The sequence below is a fragment of the Mya arenaria genome, chromosome 7 (genome assembly GCF_026914265.1).
Source record: "Mya arenaria isolate MELC-2E11 chromosome 7, ASM2691426v1".
Taxonomy (NCBI): Eukaryota; Metazoa; Mollusca; class Bivalvia; order Myida; family Myidae; genus Mya; species Mya arenaria.
In genome coordinates this window covers 48,613,067-48,631,410 of record NC_069128.1, presented here as the reverse complement: position 1 = coordinate 48,631,410, position 18,344 = coordinate 48,613,067, and the positions used below count along the sequence as shown (strand labels likewise).

Genomic DNA, 18,344 nt, shown 5'->3' with positions numbered 1-18,344 from the left:
CAAGCAGATACAAACAACAAACAATTGCATATGATAATATTCTACTCACTTTCTCTTCTATAGTCGACCCTGTATCCCAGCAGGTATGTGTTGCCGACGGACGCCGGCGGTGACCACGTTAGGAACGCCTCCGTGCCTGATACAGACGTCACCAGCGGACGGCCGGGCTTGGACGGGTAGTCTTGGGGACGAGATAGATTGATCAACTGAGTAACCATGACACTTAAGGGACAATACGTTTTATACAGCATTTCGGATACAGTGTGTTTACCACGTGATAAATTACGCCATAAATGTTACGTCGGAAGGCAACATTTTGGGAGAGGGCCGGAACTGATGTTGGCATAACTCGTGGCCCAATCCCTTTGCATGTTTGATTTTATTATGTCGGTCTAAATATTGTGTTGAAATTTGTATTGATATTGTCATTGTCAAATGTGTTCTCATGCATTAAAATATTACTTAATAATTTTTGTAAATAAACAAAAATACTTTACTTCGAATGATGACTTAAAACTAAGATTTTCTTTTTCTTTTTCTTCACCAATTTAAATGAAACAAAAGACAGTCTATGCTTCAAACACTTCGACAAATCTGTTTCCAAAATAATGTTTTGACAGCGCTTCATTAGGTGGCGGTTTTGTGAAAAGGCTTTTGCGAAGTGTTTTATGAATCTAAACTCTCAATCAAACGATAGTAAAATACTGAAGGTGTGGTTATGTAAGCGGCGTAGACTGTACAATGTTTTATTTAATATGATAACATATAGAAAATATTTCTTTGTTGAAACCAAGGATCTGAGGTTGTTTTCGATGGAAAAATCCCATAGGTGTTCCGAATGATCTTCCGTATCAAGATGTGTTACCTCCAAGCATAAGGCGCGCCTCACTCGACACCCTCCCCTGGCGTGTACGGGCCACACACTTGTACACGGCCGAGTCGTAGTCCTTGGGGCTAATGACCTTCAGGCTTACCTCGCCAGTGTCTGTGTTGAAGTTGGAGTCCGCTCTGAAGAAACAAAAGTAAGGTTATGTCATACTCCAGTATATTTTTGAATACAACTATAATTTTTACTTCAGATATTTTAATAAAACTTTGATATGAACTGTAAATATGTAGTTATGTTAAGGAAAAAGTGACATTTTTATTGTTGCAAGATTTCGTGCCTCATAAACAGCCAATCATAAGTATTTTTTCTTGTTTTCTAATAGGTTGTTATAAATTTGTTTAGTATTTATTTCTGGCATTAGTAAACTTTGTTTTGTTGTTAGCGTTTATTCCGCAACATGGCTCATTTACGCATACGACGGTACATATATACAACCATCCTAATATTATATTCGAATTGTAGATATAATTGTTATTTTACTAAAAACATGGCAAATATTGTATTTTAATTTTGTTTACATAACGTTGCTAAGGCAAACAAATACATAATTAATTTTATACGGAGGTGGTGTAACTCAAAATAGAAGCAATCATGCACCTAGCTTTATATGTATGAACTATAAAAACGAACTCAGTGGTTTACTATGGTGTAATCAATGAAATAATACTGTCATCTTTTTAATTATGATACTGTCAGTATAATTTTATTACAAAGTACTTGGGTTAAAATATACATTAAACACACCTGTAGTCGTCCGTAATTAACGTCTCGTCCCTATACCACGTGATCACGGGCGGTTCCCCGTCCTGGTTCCAAGCCAACACGCACGAGAGTGTGACGTCACGTCCGGGCCAGAAACTTGTCGTCTGCAGCTTATCACGGAACATGACACCGGTGCCTGAATACATGACGTCATATATTTGTAAAGCTTTTTGTGATTTATTTTCGTTAATTACAACTTGAAACGGGACCGGACCTAAATTTACAGGTAAGGCCCTTCTAATATTTGTAAAACTAAGTATGTGTTTGTTCAATAACATTTAACTGAACAAATCGGGCTTTTACCTGAATCAATATCATCGACATCGTTTCTCTTGTCTGTACGGGGTGCGGCGTACTTGGGTGCCCCAGCGTGGCGGCTTTCCCGCACGGTGAAACTGCTGTCACGGATAGCGAATATCTGGCTGTCAGGGTCGTCCAAGTACTGCAATTAAGATCAGCATATAAAACACTCTTAATATAAGTGACGTTTAAATAAAATGCTCAAACTCTTTTCACTCTCCCGCTCTGAAGTGTCGTACCAGACATACTAGTCTTTTTAAACTCCATACCCGTCAGTCCGGTAGGTTGATCTCCTCTGATTCCATATGCATTAAGGCCCAAACCACGAACACGTGCCTAAAGCTGCCACCTCGTGCAAGACATCCTTATCCAGGTATTCCCCGTTCCCGTTTCAATCCGGGAAGGTGATCTACCCCTGGTATTATATTCAATAACGCCACCGCCTTATACACGTACCTGAAGCTGCCATTCGTACCAGACACCCTCGTCCAGGTAATCTCCGTACCCGTCACAGTCAGGGAATGTGACCTCCCCTGATTATTTATTCAATTACGCCTCCGCCGTATACACTTACATGTAGCTGCCATTCGTACCAGACATCCTCGTCCAGGTAATTCCCGTACCCGTCACAGTCAAGGAAGGTGACCTCCCCTGATTATATATTCAATTACGCCTCCGCCGTATACACTTACATGTTGCTGCGATTCGTACCAGACATCCTCGTCCAGGTAATCTCCGTAGCCGTCACAGTCTGGAGAGATTATCTCCCCTGATTCTATATTCAATTACATCCCGTCGTATACACATACCAGTAGCTGCCATTCGTACCATCATCCTCGTCCAGGTAATCTCAGTATCCGCCACAGTCAGGGAAGGTGATCACCCCTGATTCTATCTTCAGTTACGACCCCGCCATAAAGCACGTACTTGTAGATGCCACTCGTACGAGACATCTTCTTTCAGGTAGTCTCCGTACCCGTCACAGTCCGGGAAGGTGATATCCATCTCCCCTGATTCCATATACTTTAAGACCCAGTCCCCCACCCCCCTACACGAACACGTACCTGTAGTTGCCATTCGTACCAGACATCCTCGTCCAGGTAATCTCCGTACCCGTCACAGTCAGGGAAGGTGATCTCCCCTGACTCTATGTCCACGGCGGGCTGGTACAGGGCTCGGGTTCCGTGCAGGATTTTGGCGAAACTCTGTAACTGCACGGAGGTGAACACCTTTTCTGTCTCCCGCTGGAAGAGTATTTGACGTGTGATTACAAGTACATTACAATGTACGTGATTATAGTGCCGAAACATAATTCTAATTGTCCTTGGTTAATACAAATTAAGTTTAGCTCAATTGTAAAGATTCCGAAAGGTGATATAAATGAATATCGAGTTCGTTTCCTGGGCAGAAACCTGTACTTTTATAGAGGCCACGGGAAAGTACCCCTGACGGGGATCGCACCAACAACCTCTTGGGTGAAAAGTGGATACCTTAACCACTACACCATTCTAACACCTATTAAGCAATGATAAGTGAGTTGAAGCGAACATTTAATGTGCGTTTAATCAATTACATTTTCGTTCCTGAGTGCAACAATAAAATCCCAGTAACATTATAGTTATAAATCAATGAAATCGTATATGATCATACTCGTAAGTCAACTCTACCGAACAGATATAGAGGCGATAAAACGGTGTTAAAATGTGCCGAAACAGATCTATACATGTTCGACACTAGTATACTAGTATATCCTAGTTGAGTTGTCATGCTTTTCAGAAAAGTGAACGTACTCTCCAACTAATGGTCATTGCGACACTTTTACCGCAGATAGTCGCTTTTTTATGGGAGGACATGGACATGAAATGGTTTGGTTGACCTACCTTCAGTTGCTCGGCGTTGTTGAACAGGCGCAGCTTGTCTGTTGGCAGGCGGGCGGCGGACTTTGTCTGCAGCCACGGATGGTCGATGCACTCGTCCACAGACAGACGTTTGCTACAAGAGTAAAAAATGCAAATTTTTATCTTAAGGCAATTTGGTAAACCTATTTCAACTCAAAGCACATAAACTTGACTTCTTTTAGCTGAAGGGAAGGTCCTTAGAAGCTTTTCTGAATTCATGTACAAGCATTTTCTAGTTTATGCTTACTATAATCATAACTATACAGTCGAACTCCGTTGGCTCGAACTCCCAGGGACCGGCGAAAATACCTCGAGCCTCAGAGAGTGCGAGTTAAGCGGGAATGATTTTATTCAGTAAAAAGATAACGGTCCTTTACATCCAGTTCGAGCCGACGAGGAAATCGAGCCAAGCGAGTTCGAGCCAACGGAGTTCGAATGTTCAGAGCGGGCATCTTAACGATAACAGGGGCGATTAAAAATACACAGACATTTCAAATTGCTTCTTGCTGAAATTCAGAAATTAATGCAAACAGTATAGAATGAAGCCCTACCTGGGATCTTTCACGAGCAGTTTGGTAATTAAGTCCCGGGCCTCGGGGGAGAATCCCTCAAACTCCTTATCGTCAAATCCCCACTCACAGCGGCCCATCTTCTGGACAATCTCCAGCTCGGATGCGCCCTTAAATGGGCCGTTGCCTGTTAGCCTGAAGTGTAACGCATTGGGGTGAATGTTTCCGAGAAGAGAAAATAATGTATTTTGATTCTCATAATCCGAGCGGCTCATCTTTTAGGCAATCTCTAGCTCGGAGGTGTCGTCGAACGGTCCGCTACAGGTCAACCTAAATTATGAGGCATTGTAAGTACATAGCGAATAATAAAAGCTGCACGCGCACAGTTTTACCGTCTAAAAACAACAAAATTTTGTCTTCCAATGAGCCATTTTTTGCGTAAATGTCTGAAAACCAGCATTGCAAGACTGCTGACAATAGACCAGATTGCAGTTTTTCATAAAATTGTGTTTTATGGCTTAATGCGTTACTAACGCTATTAGTAAATGAAAAATTGTGGCAGGTTTTCAAAACAATTGAGATCTGTTCTATTGTGTGTCGTCTAATATAACTGAATTGAAGACTTTTTATTTAAAAATCAGCTACTTCTGAGACAAAAAGTAAAAAAAGAGGTAAAACTGTCTTTGAGAGAGCAGCTTAAACTTAATATTCCAGGTTTGAATTCCGGCTATCTGCTGGAAAATAAGCATAAAATGTAAAACACGATTGCAGATCTTTCTACAAGAAGAACATCATTGACTTGCTCGTGATTGTTAAATTTACACAACATCACTCAAAGTCATTCATACGTTTATTATTCAAGGATTAAGAGGGCGTAAGAAAATCTGCTCATATTTCAAACATCGGTTTCGTATATTGGACGGTTTCGGGATCTAAGAGAAGTGTTAAAATACAACTTTATAAAAACAAGAGGCCCACGAGGACTTATGCTCTACTAGTGTGACCTTTTTGGAGTAACTTACTGAAATGCTATTAAAAGCAAAGCAATCAGTTAACCATAATTAAAAAAGGAAAATGGGAAAACTAATACTATAATACACAACTCTCTGTATAAAGTTGTCTCCCTTAGAACATACTTACTTTGGTGCAGCAAGGGGAAATAACTACTGAAATAATGCATAACTCTCATTACAAAGTGGTCTCCCTTAGAACATACTTTCCTAAGTGCAGCAAGGGGAAACTAGTGCAGCAAGGGGAAATAACTACTAAAATAATAACTCTCTTTACAAAGTTGACCCCCTTTACAAGTTTTTTTTTCATTTCAATGGACATTATCCATTCATATATATGCGGATCTGGCTGGTTTTTAAAATAAATCTTGCTCTTCTGTATATGTAACTACTGTATAAGTTTTATTCAAATAAAAGCTGAATACTTTATCGAGCAATTCTTCACAGACGCACGAGCCCACGGACCCCGGACACCGCGCCATCGCAAAAGCTCTTCTGGCATTAGGCAGTAGAGCTAAATATAAGAACTTACAATATGTAAATCAGCACTCCAATGCTCCATACATCTGTCCTGGCTGTTAGCACGTCGTTGTTGACCTGTTCCGGTGAAGCGTAACCTACACTTCCATAGTTGTGTGTAACCTCCTCTTCCTCCAGAAGAACACGAGACACGCCGAAACCAAGCAGCTTAACGCGGTCGCCGTTCACACGGATGTTGCTTGGCTGAAAATGACATCGGTGATGATCGTTATTTTCATTACATTTTTATTGTAAATTGTCCAGCAGGAGTTACAAATAACCTTGACGGAAAGGTCACCAATATTATCTCATGCAATAAAAATGATAAAGAAACATGATGATAAGTATTATTCTTAGTGTTTTCCTTCAAAAAATGTACTACGCGCAATGCAAACATTATAAATCATAGTATTTTCTTAAGATTAATGCAATGTGGATTGTGTTCTATGAAATACAGGTAGAGCCATTCAGATTAATCCGGGAGAACAGCCTAAGGTCAGAGCTGCACAGGGACAAGCATGATATTTTTACCTTGATATCTAGATGTAGTACTCTGAGCGCCTCCAGTTCTCGGAGAACGCCGAGTAGGCGGCTGACCAGGGCAGCGGCCCGTGCCTCTGTCCAGTCACCCTCACTGACAACTTTGTCTAGCAGCTCGTGGTCAGTGATGCTGGACCACGGTCAAGGATATTAACACGTGTTCAGTTGACGCTCGCCTTATTTAGTATATAACTTATGCGTTTTGGTAGCTTAAAGGAGCACAATATAGGTTTACACTAGATGCACAAAAGGAACATGTTAATTATGTTAGGCTCATTTGACTTGAACGATCAAAACAAAAGAAACATATTACTAGGGTACATATGATTTTGGCGTTCTTAACCAGATAATTCATTGACGCTTAGCTGTTAACTCAAAACCCCAGTAATAAAGGCCAATATTATTAATTTATTTCACAAATCATACACTTAGTTCATATGCCCCTTTAAAGCAATACCTAGTTAAGTCAGTTTCCGTGCTGTGTTGTACCAATAAGAACGACTCCAAGCAGATATAATTCTTTTTTGAAGCCAGTTGTTTGGCAAGAAAACAGTTCTTTTGGCGTGTTGAGAAACCAAAAGGACGCTTCTCTGGTGAAATGTTTTTGGACTACAAATTGTTATGGTATTTCACTTTACTTGTAAGAGACGAGTTGATGTGACTTGAGAAAACGGATTATAAAAAACCGCAGGACTTTGTCTAATTGTTTGCTTTAAAATGAATATAATATGATCGCTGTTATAAAATTTGTGACCCCATTTTTGTCCCAAAGTGTTGTGTCTGTTAGTAATTGATCCCAAAATGACTTTCAAACATGATCCGAAAAGCTGACATTTGATTTTAAAAAGGATACATCTCTGTGACCAGAATCAGTGTCCGATCCGTCTCGAAAGCGTCATGGATCTTCAGGACACCGTCCGTCCGTGCCAGCTTGCGGAGGACCTCAAATTCTGACATGAAGAAGTTTTTCTGCGCTTTGTTGCGCATGTGCATGAAGTTGGCGGCAAACTGACGGCCCGTCTCAATCTCGACCACTCGACGGACCACGCCGTACCGGCCCCTGGTAAAGGTTATAAAGGCTTGATAATAATATTTCAACCATTTTGAATCTTGATTTTTTATTTAAACAACCGGTAGTGTGCTATGGTAGAAACCAGTCGACCGCTAAGCTTTGTTTGTTCCGGCGTTCGTAGGTTCGAGCTATACACCGGGGACACGTTCCCTTTAATCTTAAATTTAATTAGGTGTAGCTTTAATTTTGGGGTAAATACCCAAAATATTGTCTGCGAAGTTATATCGGGAATTATTATATCTTTCGAACTTAGGAAAAACCCTAAAAAAACGTTGAACGTTTGTTAAAATAGCATACATTTACTAGTCTTTACAATCATAGTGTGCACGCTAGCTGAACTTTACCTGCCGATTTCCTCCAGGACATGATACTTTTCTTCAATCGGTGTTGATCGAATGTTTACGTCTTCGAAACCTGGCACCGTTTCTAAAACACGGAGAGCTAATTATAGAATACACTTTAACATAGAGAGCTAATAATAGAATACACTTGAACACAGAGAGCATTCTATTATTAAATAGAATACACTTAAACACAGAGAGCTAATAATAGAATACACTTTAACACAGAGAGCTAATAATAGAAAACACTTAAACGCAGAAGCCTAATAATAGAATAGAAAAATGATAGAATCTTGTTTACATATTTGTATAAATTTATATTACATGTTATTCATTATTTATTTGTAATAAACTACTAATGTATTTCTGCAAAATGTGTGGATTACAAACCGAATTCCACAGTGAGTCTTCCCGACACGGTGACCTTTCCCGCTGCATTTTCTACGACGCATGCGTAGAGACCGCTGTCTGTGTCCAGCGGTGTCAGGATCTCCAACATATGGGTCTCCGGTGTCGAGTTGGAGATTCGCACGTGGGCGGAATCGGACAACGGCCGCCAGTCCTAAAGGAAATATCATGCGATTACTAAGGGATATAATCAAAACATAATTTCAATACGATAGCGTAGTGTATACAACATTTTGAAATTAAAACCAAACTCAGATTGTGATATGGCGATGACTGTTATTTTAAAGCTTTCCTTGTTCAAGAAATAAAAAAAAACTTAAGAAAAAATGTTAAGTAAGAAAAACTGCTGCAGAAAATACTTGTTCTATTAAATCAACATCCATAAATACACTGCGTTGTACCCACAGCTTAAGGGTATGTCCGTATGCAAAATTAAGAACTGCGACTGTACCTTGAGCCACTTGACAGTGGGGTTGGGGAATCCGTCCACGCGACACTTGAGGCAAGCGATCTCGTCCTGCCCCACCACCACGTCCTTCATCGTTTCAAGGATTGTCGGTGGTTCTGTGAGGGAGAATACAACATGTCAACATCTACAATATCTATATATTCACGCGAGCAACTCAGTCACACGACCTCGTCCTGTGTCACCAGCGAGGCATTAATTCGAAAACTGTACGTGCGCAATCATATAACATTAGCAGAATAAACGTTTATCATAATAAATTGAAAGTTGAAATTTGGGCGTAACATTTCACTCACATGGGTATGAAAGCAACCAGCCAATCGACTGTGCGTGCTTTAGTGAAAAACTATTCCGGTAAATTCTCAAACAGAATTCCTAAGCAAAATAAAGGCAATTCATCTATTCTTATCCTATATGTAACGGGGTATTCGATATTTATTTAGCGGCACTTTACTGTGTCGCTATATAGCTAACTTTTATAGCGACGTAGAAGAGTGTCCGCATGCCGAGGGAAAGGTCGCGGGTTCGAACCCCGACATGTGCACATAGCAAATTATACAGTGTGTTACACTGGTTTGTTTTTGTTTTGTTAAACTTTGTCTTAAGACAGTATTGGTCTGCAGTTCTGCAAATATTTCCTTACCGGCGAGTTCGAAAAAGACGACCTTGACCGCTGCCCCGGAGGCGTTCTCGGCGTAACACTTGTACTGGCCAGCTGTTTCCGGTGTCACGGACTGGATCTCGAGAACTATGTCGCCTGTAAAACATAAGTCAACAATTAGGAATAGGCCGTGCCTTATGTTGTCTGGGCTATGGCGTCATAAGAACCCAGTTTAGACCACAGGTGTCAGTCATATAGCTTGATCACTTAAATATGGCCCTTCAGTCCTTTGATATTGTTTAAAAATTAATAAAAACATAATTAAAGTTGATAAAAATCACATTTCAATAAATTCCTAAGACCTGCTCTATAACTACGTCGTTTGAAAAGCAAGAAAACATTAAACATTAACTAGCAAACAAGTGACTAACGTACAACTTCATTTAACTATGTATTGTCTAAGACCTTACGGAACAAATATATATATAAATAGTCTCGTTTTGTCGAAATTCCGAAAATATGACAGTGGCCTATCAGTTCCAGCCCGTCTATGTTAGGAAAAGGGTCGGGGATTATGGTATTCATGACGTTTGCGTAGTCGTATTAAAAGTACTTCAACCTTGGTCATAACTGAACAACCTTCCAAAACTTTTAAATGAGACCTTGTTCACATGTTTCCAGAGACATTACGCATATTGATTGCAAAGGCTTTCACTTAGGTTTTAATGTTTATCGAGTTATGCCCCTTTTTCGACTGAAAACAGACGAGCGTTGATGTTTACACCGTAACGTTCTTGTTTATAAATGGTTTCATTTAGTCAAATTCCTATTTGCAATGGCCTATCATTTTTATTTTGAAATATGATGATTAACAGGACTAAGACATATCCTACCTTTTGGCGATACGAAAGCGTTGTACATGTCCCCGTATTGTATCTTCTCCTCCCCCTTATACCAGTGTACGGTGGGGATCGGGTGGCCGCGGATCTGCAGAGATATCCGCCCCTTCCGGCCCCACACCCCGTACTGTGTGTCGTATGAAGTCGCCAGGTACTCCGGCTGGACAGCTAAAAAACGTGATGTCAGTATTTTAAGTTCTACACTTATTCAACCAATAATTCAGTCTGTATTTAAACACACTAGTAATCATCTTTGTGGCCAAAACACGGCGTACATTATGACATAAGGGTGTCGCAAGGCATTTCGGCTTGGCAGCTTCAAGAAATTTATGTGAGTAAGTTATTACCATTTTTTAACCATTAAGAACGTATTCAACTAAACTTATTATCGCCCTTTTAAGTCACAGGAGACCGCAAGTTCCTTAGACTGGGCAGCTAAAACGGGGATTTTGTTTTACAAGACTTACTGTTACAAGGCTTTTGAACTATTCTTTTACCGGCCAATACGCCGTAACGTACACAACCGGTGTTCATAAAACAACGTAAGTATCTTACTGGTCATTTAATATAATAACTTAATAATATATTGAATACTTTATTTTATTTGATTGTATCAAATATATGTACCTTTAGTGAATAAACACTTATAACTTTCTTTTAATTTGACCATGGACATCGGATGAAGTTACGGAATGGCTTGATAGTATTTATGAACGCCGGAACTGAGCAATTGTTTTTTTTTAATCATCGTTGAACAATTAACTGCTTACGTTTTCTTTCTAGGGCCGTTAATAATCAGCGACGTTCGGTGTTACACGTCATCTGCCGTAGACGTATTACATCACTCAATCATACGCGGTTTAAAGCCCAAATCGCGCCATGTTTTAACGTGATATTAAAATCACTTACGCATCCTATCCACTGAGCTCCTTTCCGGCTCCGTGTCACTGGGGCGCATGCTGCCGAAGTCGAAAGATGAAGAGCGGCGTCCGACGCGGGCGGCTAGCATCTGGCTGACACTGTCCCGGGAGTTGGATCGGGAGCGCCGCCTCTGGGGTACGTAGTCATCTATAAGGGAAAACCGGAAGTAGCTTTTGGGTTAAACTATCTTATAAGAATTCTGCTAGAAGTAGCGATGCAAGCATCTCACAGAATAGTTTGGGCGCACAGTGATTTTCAGACTTCTGGACCCTTAAGTACACCTAAAGTCGCAGGTGCAAATAAAAGAGATGTTGGTCGAAAAAAGTGTTAGTTGGAAAACAATAGCTTATTTATGAAGTTTTGCATAATTCGCAAACAGGGTTCCTATCATAATATATGTGTACTTGTATATGTGAGGTGAGAGTGTTGTTTTTTTCCGTATGGAAAACACGTCATTATGTCGTAAACATTTTGCTTTAGCTTGTTAGTTTGTTAATTTACATAATAATACATTAATCATGAATAATGAGACTGATAAATAACGGAAACAAAAAAAAATATATACATAGTGAAATAAAGAGCAATTCTAACAATAATTTAAATTTTATTGTATTGAGAAATACCCCAAAACAACTTTTAATCACAATATCTTCAAGAATCGAATGCTCTGGTTATCTGGTTCGATGGATAATACGACATAAAACGATGCCAGTCAACCTTTATTGTTCTGCTCTTAAACTGTAACTGATTGGGCCGCAATATTGCGTTCTTGTTTCTAACAAGACTTATCATTCAGCACGGACATATAAACCATTATAGGTCCGTGCATGCAGTACCGTACCACGCGGGAGTGATCAAGTCTACGTGTACCTAATGGACGCGGTTTTAACTATTGTCTACAGCGATACCTGTGGTCCCCTCCCGGATTTATTAATAACACACAGTCGTCAGAAAAACGCTATTGTAATACTTCACATCTGGAAACGATTTGGTTAATTGTGCCAAGCTATTACCACCTTCGTTCAATCATAACCTGAATAATGTCCTTGATACATTCATGATAATATATCGGCATATATACCACACGTGTACTCACTCATGTACATATAACACTCTCTAGACATTGGTTATTAAAACAAACAAGAATATACTAGTATTTAGCAGAAAGAATGCCGTTTCTTATCCGATATTTGTACATTTATATGATTTTATATAATTACCGTTCGAAACATATGAATTTATTTTTATCTGGGGAATTTGTGACCAAATACAACACTAAAATATTCAGCGATTATAGCTTTAAATGAAAAAGAAGCATTAGTAAAGGCTTTATATATTTTTATATCAACCATCGATCTTGTGTCCCTTTCAATAACGATGGCCGAAATATTATTATAAGTTACGGGGAAATTAGGTGACTCGATATGGGATAAACGGGGCAAAGGAAACCATATCGGTTTAGAGCGAAGATGACGAGAACAATACATTACACAATAACATGGTGAAAACTACAGGAATAAACCCAGTAGTAAAAAAAAGACTGACCACACTCGCATCAACATAGCTTTATGTAATAGTTAGATGGCATGAAGTGAATTATTAATGATTAAGAATGAGCGGAGTGAGCGTAGCGAACGAGTCCTTCTTAATCATTAAGAATTCACTTCATGTCATCTAATTGACTTAGAATACAACCTCATTGGCTGAAACATTGTCAACGCAAAATCTGACGCAGAGAGTGTGTATCGGATGATTGGCAGTAGCCTTTCTGCAATTATATTGGCTGAAAATGTAGGTTTTATTCTAACAATATATGATTGGATTAGCGCCTTGGATCAGTCCGTGAAACACGATTTCATTTGGCCAAAGTTCACTGGAACGCAAGTTCACTGGACCACGATATCACTCGGACACGGATTTAGCACATAAGTTGATATTCCTCACACTTGTCCCAAGAATGGCAACAAAGATATATGCCTAAAAGAGTGCCGACATTGGAATAAAGTCAACAAAAGTCATTGTATTTGTAAAAAAAGGATCTTAATCAATGAATTAGTCAAGATGGACCCTTGTTCCAAACCCACCTCTGTCCCGGTACAGTGTAAGCGGAAGTGTGGCGTCACTAGTGCCGAACTCGTTGCGCGCGCGCACGCGGAACATGTAGTCACGTTCTGGATCGAGGCCCGTGATCTCGTGGCGGGTGGTGGTCACGTCCTTGGCGAGAACGGTCCACACGTGACCTGGCGGCTCCCTCTTTTCAATGGTGTACGTGATACCGGAAGCTGCAATGAATGGCCACATGCATTGAAATATCTAAGTAACTGTTATGCCAGCTAATTGACTATTTAAACAAGTCATAAGTCTTCATATACCTTTCACAGCAGTGGATAGAATGCTTAGTTAACTAAACTTCGAAAGAAAGAGAGCTTTGAAAATTTGAAAACAATATTATTCGGCTAATCTTTGTTCAAAAGACTCCCTTCTTCGTTTTCTTGACTTACTCTTGACGTATGCTGGGACACGACAGGCAGTCCAACTAAGCGTCAGACGGTCAGGACCCACGTTAGAGCTCAAAGGCCGTGTAGAGGCCATGCGGGGAGGCACTGGAATATAGAACAAGAAAGTGCGATAATAATCATGATTATCATCATCATCACCATCATCATCGTCTTCGTCGTCGTCGTCGTCCTCATCATCATCATCATCATCATCATCACCTTCATCGTCGTCGTCGTTGTCAGCATCGTCATCGCCGTCGTCTCAATCAGTATCATGTTTATAATTGAAAGCTACTATCAAAACTCTCACGCATTTCATTATAACTGTTTTGTCGCCCGCTAACAAAAGTGCATATATTTATATTCATTATTTAATATATTTTTTATTGGAAGTATTGAAGTTCTTATAGAATCTATAGTCTTATATCTGACTGAGCAAGGTCCTTTCGGATATTTTATTGGATAATTATTTTTACTGCTTTATCTGATACATGTTATTAAATTCCAAACGGATAAAATTGTTTCTCATAAAACGTAAACCGTCCCATGGACACTTTCTATCCAAGGAAGGAAAGTGTATCCAATATTATAAAGACTATTGCATGAAACATATCTCTTTTCAATCAATGGGTACATAATTTAACCTACCTCCGGAAGTGAGTGTGTCAAGGTACGTGGTGTTAAGCTTCAACTCTTCCCGGTCATCCCTCTCCACACTGGACCGCCGCGAAGTAGGCCGGGAACCTGTAAACAGAATATATGAATATGTTAATAGTTCAGTATGTTTGTCGAAATTCACATCTATGGCCGTCATTTGTCTCAGTTATATCCATATATGGTTCTTATTGTTAGAACCGAGTCCCTAAAATTGTCAGCTCCCGTTATCTTTGCGGGTTAGTTTTCTCTAGGTCGGCCCAGATCCTGTATTATATTTGCTGCAGGGATATAGCCCTCTTTCAACTGTTAAAATGTTATACTACCAAAGATAACATGGCACGATTTGCCTTATAGAAACCCAGACATCACTTCCGTATATCCAAAGGAAGTTACCTTTGCCTCGTAATATAATAGGCAGCGTGGGTTCACTAGGGCCATGCTCTGTCTCCGCCTTCACTCGAATATGGTACTCCTTGCTGGGGTCAAGTCCCTCCCGTACATACTGGCAGTCCAGGAGACCGGCTATGTCCCTCTTCCATTGAGTCGAGGGGGGCTCCTGGGAATTCATAATATTTGGTGATGATTGTGTATCATGGATGGAATAGGTGTTGAATGAATAATCGCAAAAATCGTGAAATATGTGTTTGATTCTTTGTTAAATGTGATTTCTTTATAAAATCAAAGCACTGTGAGTACTGAAAGGCTGTTTTTACTAGTTTTCAACATCAACGCTTATGTCTTTTTTAATACAATAGCAATAATGATATTTAGAGTACATTCATGAGGAAAATTCTTTACCGAAAACAATATTAAAATGCTTGTTACAACTTTGAAATATAAGTGTCTAAGTTACTTTGACTTCGACGACGTATGTGATCTGTGTCTGCGTGGCGTATGCAGGAATACGAGCCGGGTGCCAGGAGAACCATATCGAGTCGGCAGACTGGGTAACAATCCGTGGTGTATCCATAGGCAACTTCGGCGGAACTAGATCGATAATTGGTCACAGTCAGAGACATAAAAAAGAATGAATTTGTTTTATATAATATATTCGTTAAGCAAAATGTATACATTGTTGGTATAGCACATGTTTTGGTTAAAAGTGTTAAATTAATTCCTTGAACGGCTACATTTACTTTTTTGACGTTCAAAGCCTAAAACTAACTTTTTGATGAAATGAATAAAAACAAATCCTTCCTTTCTATCTGACGCCATCTTCCATCACAAAGAAGTGATAATATTATGATGTATAACTGTATTATTTTTAAATGGTTAATTGATAATACCGAAAATTATGTTGGTTAGTGAAAACTCTGAAATACAACGAATATGATTGTTACGTGTAAGTCATGGAATAAATCGTTAAAACGGCGACTGCACGTTCGAAAAACCTTCTGAAAATATTTCTGAGCTATGCAAATGTTTTAATACGAACTATTGAAAATCATTCTGATTTAGTAAAAGAATCTTTCCAGGTATATTTGAATAAAAACGAACGTATTTTGCTAGCTACCAGTTAAGGTTCATATGAGTTATAGTTTAATTGTTTCAGTAGGATGAATGACGTTGGTTACTGAATGATAAAAAACAACACACATTAACATGAACAACCACGTCTATTCAAAAACCTATACCTTTCTGCATGTCGTTCTCTTCTAGACAGACACAGAAACAAAACACAAAGTTTACAATACATACACACATGTAAATACACACAAAAATCTTTTCTTTTTTTAAAAAAAAGACAAAGACTTGATTTTTATGAACGTTTTGAAAATAATTTTGGCAAAACCCATAATTTACAGTTGATCGATATTGAACTGATAATCGCTAATAACCGATAAGCCTATTTTCATATTGATACAGATATTGGCATATAAAAACATGTAATCAGTTTGTCGTCTGCTAAACTTTATTCACATGTTTCATTGAAATAGTACGATCACTCTTCATCTATTCATCTCTATGTTTTTAAACTGTTAGGTTACAATGCTGCTATTTAAAACCAACTGCAAGATTAGCTTAAATATAAAAATCATTGACCTTGTATTTAAGTGTAAGTACTCTTTCCATTGGCTGTGAAATGCAAATGTATATTTGAGTAATATTACCTTGAGCGCCGAACCTGAGCTCCCATTCCCTATCGAACTCTTCATCGTCCATCTCGTGTTTTACTGTAATACAAACGTCAAAGGTCAAATCAAGACTTAAAACATATGATTGCCAATTGTTGATATTGTGGGGTTTTTTATTTTTGTAATGGCGTTTTTTTATTAATCAAATGGTAATAACATCTTTTATCTCGTGTTTCACTAGATTACACAGGTCATATACGACCATACCACTTAATCATAAATAAACACTTACTAAGACAATGTTGTGTTTATTGCCTTTATCACAAAAATGGCAAACTTTTCGTCCATCTCGTGTGTTTCTATACCACAACGGTCAAAGGTCAATGCCATATTATGAACACATTGGCGACATAAGGATGAAGCTGGTATATATATATATAAGAAGACATACCGCTATACGGTCTGTATAGGGACACGGGCAGGCTTGGCTCAGAGCAACCATACTCGTTCCAAGCGCGGACTCTGAACACGTAGTCGACCTTGGGGTGCAGTTCGGAGACATTATGGAAACACACCTTCAGACCGGAAGCCACCTCCCGCCACTCAAACGACGGCGGGCATCGAACCTATTGAAGAATAGCATAGAGTTTAACAGATGCAGGGAAATGCATGTGTGCTTCGTATTCATATGACTTTTTAGATGTTGAAATTTACTTGAAACATTAACAAGATAAAACTCTACGGCGAAATTAACAGTTTATCATTGGCTGACCAATAGTTTAAGCAATATGGTTGTATACGTGGCATTCCAAGTGACATCAAGGGCAGTTTTCAATATTGATCTGAACCTTATCCATAGACATGCATCAGTGAGTCCAGTCAGCCTATTGGTCGACAAAATATTGGCCAATCAAAACACTTACTTCATAATCTTAAATCTAAGTTCAATCGAAGTTGTTTATTGAAAACGGTCCCAGGACCTAAATGCGTTTACTATATTAGATTACGACAGATTTTAATATATTATTGCAATGTTGCAAAAAAATGGTTGAATTAATTTTTATCAGAATAAATATGGCTTCCTTACTTCGATGGTATAAGTGAGGTTGCACGTGTTTTTGATAGCATCCGGTACACGTGCCTGATGCCACGTGAGTTCGATGTTGTCAGGTGACATGATTATCATATCCGGTTTCTCAATGGGCATGCGCGGGGGCACTGAAATGGGAACGATTCATTGAAACTCAATTATTGTTTTACAATTCTATCCATATCCAATGTCGATGATTTACCCACATGATTGTGTTATTTATCAACACACGTGAACTTTTTTCTACTCTTCAGGCATACTCTTTTACAAATACTACAATAGTAATATACTTTACAAAACTGAAATCTCTGCGCTTAAATCAAGATTGTCCTAACACAATTTTTTGTATTTTACAGTACGTTCATCAATTACGCAATCCTTCTAGCCACAGTCTTCCTTGTACATACCGTATTTACAGAGATGGTCGAGGTAGGGTCTGTTGAGGAAGATCGCCTCGTACTGGACTGGCTTGAACTCTTCCAGGTTGTACTTGACCATCGGCACTGAAACATGACAGGCAGGTTAACTTTGATTTGTATAAACCAAACTTGTTTGTTGCTTATGATTCCAATATGTATAATAGTCTTAATATGATTATAAGTATCTTCAATGGCCTAAAACGCAAGATGGGTTCATCCCAGCGCAAACGTTTTTATTTTTACCGAAAACGAGGTTTACCGAGGTTCCGCAGAATACCCTGCGCGAGGGTTGGGATGAATCTATATTACACGAGCGGCTGTTGTAAATGTTTTTCATCGCACCCCAGGTAAACAAGATATAGTAAAAAATTGCTTTTTTGGAACTCTTTTGTGCGTAGTGAAAAAAGCAGTTGGCAAGATAAGGATTTCCAGCATATCAAAATATCTGGATCTCCTTGTCTGGGGTTGGA

The 18,344-nt window shown here is 39.1% G+C and overlaps 1 protein-coding gene across 7 annotated transcripts in view; it reads right to left on the bottom strand.

Moving 5' to 3' along the window:
* LOC128240501 (titin-like) overlaps positions 1–18,344 on the bottom strand; it is a 104,687-nt gene that overhangs the window by 12,739 nt on the left and 73,604 nt on the right. For 6 of the 7 annotated variants that reach the window (XM_052957149.1, XM_052957151.1, XM_052957153.1 and 3 more), the window contains 26 exons: positions 17,863–17,958; positions 17,453–17,583; positions 16,817–16,991; positions 16,402–16,464; positions 15,925–15,945; positions 15,144–15,277; positions 14,684–14,846; positions 14,282–14,377; positions 13,637–13,738; positions 13,220–13,417; positions 11,124–11,282; positions 10,209–10,382; positions 9,358–9,471; positions 8,700–8,812; positions 8,231–8,402; positions 7,844–7,925; positions 7,281–7,487; positions 6,419–6,557; positions 5,901–6,091; positions 4,401–4,553; positions 3,832–3,943; positions 3,016–3,195; positions 1,955–2,093; positions 1,634–1,787; positions 866–1,008; positions 50–181 (listed from right to left, as the gene is read on the bottom strand). In XM_052957149.1, the coding sequence (XP_052813109.1) occupies positions 50–181; positions 866–1,008; positions 1,634–1,787; positions 1,955–2,093; positions 3,016–3,195; positions 3,832–3,943; positions 4,401–4,553; positions 5,901–6,091; positions 6,419–6,557; positions 7,281–7,487; positions 7,844–7,925; positions 8,231–8,402; positions 8,700–8,812; positions 9,358–9,471; positions 10,209–10,382; positions 11,124–11,282; positions 13,220–13,417; positions 13,637–13,738; positions 14,282–14,377; positions 14,684–14,846; positions 15,144–15,277; positions 15,925–15,945; positions 16,402–16,464; positions 16,817–16,991; positions 17,453–17,583; positions 17,863–17,958 (3,543 nt within the window). The remainder of the gene's footprint in view (positions 1–49; positions 182–865; positions 1,009–1,633; positions 1,788–1,954; positions 2,094–3,015; positions 3,196–3,831; positions 3,944–4,400; positions 4,554–5,900; positions 6,092–6,418; positions 6,558–7,280; positions 7,488–7,843; positions 7,926–8,230; positions 8,403–8,699; positions 8,813–9,357; positions 9,472–10,208; positions 10,383–11,123; positions 11,283–13,219; positions 13,418–13,636; positions 13,739–14,281; positions 14,378–14,683; positions 14,847–15,143; positions 15,278–15,924; positions 15,946–16,401; positions 16,465–16,816; positions 16,992–17,452; positions 17,584–17,862; positions 17,959–18,344) is intronic. The other variant, XM_052957152.1, reaches the window with a different exon arrangement.